The sequence below is a fragment of the Camellia sinensis genome, chromosome 6 (genome assembly GCF_055761805.1).
Source record: "Camellia sinensis isolate YWXY chromosome 6, ASM5576180v1, whole genome shotgun sequence".
Lineage (NCBI taxonomy): Eukaryota > Viridiplantae > Streptophyta > Magnoliopsida > Ericales > Theaceae > Camellia > Camellia sinensis.
In genome coordinates this window covers 160369201-160374554 of record NC_138966.1, presented here as the reverse complement: position 1 = coordinate 160374554, position 5354 = coordinate 160369201, and the positions used below count along the sequence as shown (strand labels likewise).

Sequence of the window (5354 nt, the reverse complement as noted above, 5' to 3'; positions counted from 1 at the left end):
CCGCACTGGTTTCTTTCATACTCTTCTCCCTCCTTCTCTTCTGTACAGACACTTCCTCACTCTGACTTACTCTCTTCTTCTTCTTTCCCACACCCAATGCCTCCATCTCCTTCAACGACATCTCCTTCAAAGGGTCTGCTGGGGGAGGCAGCGGCACAAAATTGCCCAAGTTTTTCTCTCCCAACGGTTCGGGGCGAGGTCGAATCCGCTCCCTCGCAACAGGTTTGGGTGGCCGGTCGGCCTGGGACTCTTTGAATTGTTGGGCTTTGGCAAGAATGGCTTGATCCTCTGCCTCCTACACCCTTCTCCTCGCCTCCAACTCCGCTCAGTCGAGATCCCCACTACTTGGCTTTGGACCCAACCCCGCCTCAAACAATGCCGACGGGTGAACGAGCTCGTCCCATTTGGCCTTTTCTCTCTCTCTCTCCACTCCTTCACCCTCCTCACCCTCCCCCAGTTTCAACTCCATGGACCTGATGGGCACTTGCCACACGGTGCGCACTCCAAGCCCCCCATTGGCCGACACATAGAACCATCGCGGCCGCTGCCCCTTGATTGACGACGGCAGACCCGCCACCAACCCCTTCCCCACTGCAGCCTGCAGGGTGACCCATGTCTCCTGCTGCCCCGACGCCTTATAACACGCAAAGAATTCGTTGACTGTCATGGCCTCTCCTCCATTTGCCTTCGGCCACGCACTGGCACAGGCCAGCAGGATCTTCCATGTGTTAGGCATTAGTTGCCCCGGTGCTACCTCCAGACGGTTAAGCACATCCACCACCACTTGCGGCAGTGGTAACCTCAGTCCACCCTTCAGAGCTTCCTCATAAAGGGAAAACTCCCCTGGCCTGGCGTCAGACGGCCTTTCCGTTGCTGTCGGTAGCAACAACTCCACATTCCCGTGGATCTGGTATTTTTTGCGGATAGCCTCCAACTCCACCTCAGTAATCGTGGATTTGTCAGCCTTCGTGTGCCAATGATCTGGTTCCACCTGGCTGATTGGTTTTGGCGCCGCTATCATGGTGAAACCATGGGATCGTACCACCGGCTCCCCCACCATTTCTGTCCTATACTGCGCCACTAGCTCCACCGCATCGTCATCACCAAGCGGGTCCACCCTGACAATCGCACTCCCTTCTCCGGCCATTTCTGTGGTATGTCTGCGAATCGCTTCGGCGGCAGGAACAAGGAAATTGAGAAAGTGTTGCAAAGGTGTATTGTGAGCAACAAAGGAATTCACACTTGGAATATTTTGATTTTTCATACACAGGTAGGTAAATCGAATAATACCAAAAGCCCACGGTTTGCCCGTATTCCAAGGGTCCCAATTAATTTTCGCCAGTTTGAAAACTTTTCAAAATCATCTGCCAAAACTGTCTCTTCAACAACCATAATGACTTACTGTTTCATTTCTGATCCAACGCCTAATCTTCCCCCCTACGGGATGTGGCCACGTGTACGTCGACGATCCACTGTCCCCCCCTTACCTTGTCTTTTCCACGTCAACTCACCACGTGGCCCGCCGCGTCTCGAGCCCCACGCCCCTCCACCTCACCCTCCCCACGGTCGGTCCTCCCCGCGGTCGGCCTTCCCGCTCGGCCAACACCGCAGTCGGCCCTCCCCTCGGTCAGCCCGCCGGTCGGTCCTCCCCGTGGTCAGCCTTCCCGCTCGGCCAACACTGCGGTCGACCCTCCCCTCGGTCAGCCCTCCGGTCGGCCCTCCTCGCGGTCGGCCTCCCAGTCGGTCCATATCGCGGTCGGCCTTCCCCGCGGTCAACCTTCCCGCTCGGCCAACACCGCGGTCGGCCCTCCCCTTGGTCAGCCCTCCGGTCGGCGCTCCTCACGATCGGCCTCCCAGTCGGTCTACATCGCGGTCGGCCCTCATCGCGGTCAGCCGCACCCCTCCTTCTTCCCGGTCGACCTCCATCCTGCCAATCCCTAACACACTCATCTATGTCACTCATAATCCCTTCATTGGACTAAAGCTGCACTCGGGACTGGGGGACTACTGATGTGTATAAGCCCATAAAGGCCATGAACCACCCACGGCCCATCACTTGAAGCAAAGTGCATAACCCAACTGACGAGGTCCAGGACAGCTGGAGTCCAACATGACACAAAGAGCCAATGACATTCAAACACAAGGCAAGAGAAGGATGAACCACATCAGCAGACAAAGATCTGCAAAGTTATTGACACTGCACATCACCATTAAAGCAGCCCATCACAGCATTTATTACGACAACACCTCTCCGCCGGAACAGGACCCCCTTACACTGAGCAAGGCGAGCTATAGCATAGGCTTTCGGCAAGGAGTGTAGGTCGGAAGGGACAGCGAAATGATTGCCAAAGGATATAAGCGAACATTGTAGACAAGGAAAAAGGTTAAGTTCTCTATCTCAAATCCTCTCCCATATACTCTGCTTCTCTTCCTAACTTGTTTGTCAGAGAGTTCACCGGGGGACTATCCTGTTCCCCGTTGAACTTGTTTGCAGGATATCCAATGGGCTCGATCTTCTGGGCTTGGCCTTGGGGAGCTTGGACCAGTCCGATCCATCCACAGGGACGAACGGTATCAACACATAGGCATATAATCGAATGGTTGGCGCGCACTTGATCAGCTTGGTGTTGGCTCAAAACTTAGACAAACTACCATTCCTTTTCTACGGTAAATATACTTACTCATGATTTTAAATAGCAATACTGAGGTACATATATATATATATATATATATCAATCAATATATGTATATTTCAAATCATTTGCTTTGAATTCTTCTTCCATGTTAATTTCCCTCAATATTTGTAATTCTAATTAAGTTTTTGTCTAGGTTTCGAGAGGTTTCCACAGATAATATATCCCTCAAAGAAACAACAATCGAGTTCGTTTCTATTCCTTTTCCCTTTTTTTTGTCTTTTTCTTTTTTCCTCTCTTTTTTTTATTAATCATCTATTGTTAATAATAAATATCAGATAATATCGACAAATATATTGATGATATTACTCTTACGTTTTGTCAGGAACAGAGAAGCTCGATGCCTAAAACGAAGTATTCTGGTGAAAACCCTAGCAAATGAGCTACCGGTTGGAACAATACGTTTTGGCTGTAAAATAATTGATGTCCAAATGGATCCATTAACTTCACTTCCAATTCTCCAGCTTCATGATGGCACTGTAATCAAAGCTATGGTAATTTTATCTTACAAAAACATATGAAATTTGCATAGAAACAAATTCCAATAGATTAAAGAATACTCATGAGTGATGGTCTAATCTAGAAGAATATAAGAAAACAAATTTTACTTTTTAGGTATTATAATCTAGTAGAATCTAAAAATGAAAAGTGTTAGGAAAAATCTTGGATTTTTTTTATTGAAGATGAAAAATAACCAACAAAAAACAGGTTAAAAAAAGAATTGTGCATTGACTTTATTTATAAGAGTTAACATGATTTAAATAGAAAGAGTTCAAAATTTACAGTACAAAGTTGAATGTCTCATTGAAAATTAAAACAATTTTTTTTTTAGGTGCAAAAAAAATTAAAACAATCGAACAACTTAAGTGTAAAAAAAAATAATAATTTAAAGACTACACTGAAAACTAAACCAAAGTTGAAAGATCATTTAATTGATTAAAATTCCTTGATCTAATTTGGGATTGTAATTTGTGTATATATATCAATGGCAGGTAGTGATAGGATGTGATGGAGTAAACTCTGTGATTGCGAATTTCATTGGATTAAAACCTCCGAAGCAATCAACAATAGGCGGAGCGAGGGGTTTCACAAATTACGAAAATGGACATGGATTTAGCCCTGAATTTGTTACCATCAACAAAGGCCATGTTTTGCTTGGAAGAGTCCCCCTTGATCACAACCTTGTATTTTGGTTTGTTACCCGTCCAATCCCACCTCAAGATAATATCTTATTTTTTTGGATTATTTAAAATTATGAATCTGCTTCGAATTTAAATTATATGTGAATCTACAATACCGTTGAATCTCAATGACCTGTTTATTTTTTGGGTCATTTTCTTGATACCTGTTTTTGGGTACTCAGACTTTCAAATTTAACATATGAACAAAAAGAAAAATCATAAATTAATTGGTTCTTTGTACATGTCAACTTAGAGGCTATTTGAGAAGTTACTTTTTTAATTATTTTTTGTCTTATTGGCAAAAATATGAGTTGAGAATATATTTTTTTATTTTTTACGAAAAAAGTTTGAAAAGTAGAGTGAATGAAAAAAGATTTTTGAATTTTTTGTACTAGTTTTTTTTTTTGTTGACTTTTTGACTTTTTTTTTAACTTAATAACTAAAATATGTTATTACCAAATGACTCCTCAATTATGTATTAAAAGTAAAAGTCAATATGTTTTTTTCAAATCTTGAAGGGAGAATTACTCAAAAGTGGGACCAAAAAAAATTACAAGAACATTGGTGGTGCACATGATTATATATGATGGGATGCAAGTGAAAAATTGTAGGGGTTTGCACCTCTCCATGTTTAGGTTTTGTTTGTTTGTTTGTTTGTTTGTCCAACTAAAAAGTAATTCCCTCAATCTTAAAAGTGTTCAAGAAATTTCAGGTGACTCTCATTAATATTGAATCATTGTGAGTGTTTCACATTAAGTGATAAACAAAATATGATAAATATAATATAACTATTAAATTATCCTTATATTAAATGAAGAAGAAGAAAGAACGAAAAAGATTATTAGAGATCTATTTTTTTTGGTTGTCCCAATACTTTTGTACATTTATGATATGTTAATTTAGAATTTCTATATTTGTGATTAAAATTTAGCTAGTGTATAGTTTATGTATAAAAGAATTTAAGCCACACATTTGTATTTTTGAAAAAAATTATGAGCTTGTAACATTACTGATATTGATGATGACATATATATATATATATATATATATATATATATATATATATATTTATGCAGATTTAATAATGTCAAAAGATACAACAAAAATCATATCATCAACACTAGAATCAGTAAAGGGATTTCTAAGAGAAATGTTAGAGATGATACAGAACTGTGACGTAGATTCACTGACTTTTAATGGTACTCGATATCGAGCCCCATGGGAATTACTAAACGCAAGGTTTAGAAAAGGAACAGTGATGGTTGCTGGAGATGCCATGCACGTAATGGGCCCATTTCTCGGAGAAGGAGGCTCAATTGCATTAGTAGATGTTATCGTTTTGGCTAGATGCTTAGCAACACAGAGGAGAGCAGAAATAGCACTTGATCAGTACATTGGGGAGCGAAGGATGAGATTGGTGTAAATTTCTACAAAAACATGTGCTATTGGGATGCTTTTAGAAACTTTGTTTGTGGTTCTG

At 41.9% G+C, this 5354-nt stretch overlaps 1 protein-coding gene across 1 annotated transcript; it reads left to right on the top strand.

Moving 5' to 3' along the window:
• Positions 1-1156: 1156 nt before the first annotated feature.
• LOC114292177 (monooxygenase 1-like) lies at positions 1157-5354 on the top strand. Its single transcript, XM_082876621.1, has 5 exons — positions 1157-1270; positions 2495-2571; positions 3019-3187; positions 3686-3923; positions 4960-5354. The coding sequence occupies exons 1-5, from the start codon at positions 1157-1159 to the stop codon at positions 5295-5297; spliced, it is 936 nt and encodes a 311-aa protein (XP_082732747.1). The 3' UTR covers positions 5298-5354.

Excerpts from the sequence above, each read along its gene's own strand:
- LOC114292177 (XM_082876621.1), top strand. The coding sequence starts at position 1,157 with ATGTCTGCGAATCGCTTCGGCGGCAGGAACAAGGAAATTGAGAAAGTG. Across the intron at positions 1,271-2,494 it reads TTTTGATTTTTCATACACAG|GATATCCAATGGGCTCGATC; the intron begins GTAGGTAAATCG and ends ACTTGTTTGCAG. Across the intron at positions 3,188-3,685 it reads GCACTGTAATCAAAGCTATG|GTAGTGATAGGATGTGATGG; the intron begins GTAATTTTATCT and ends TATCAATGGCAG.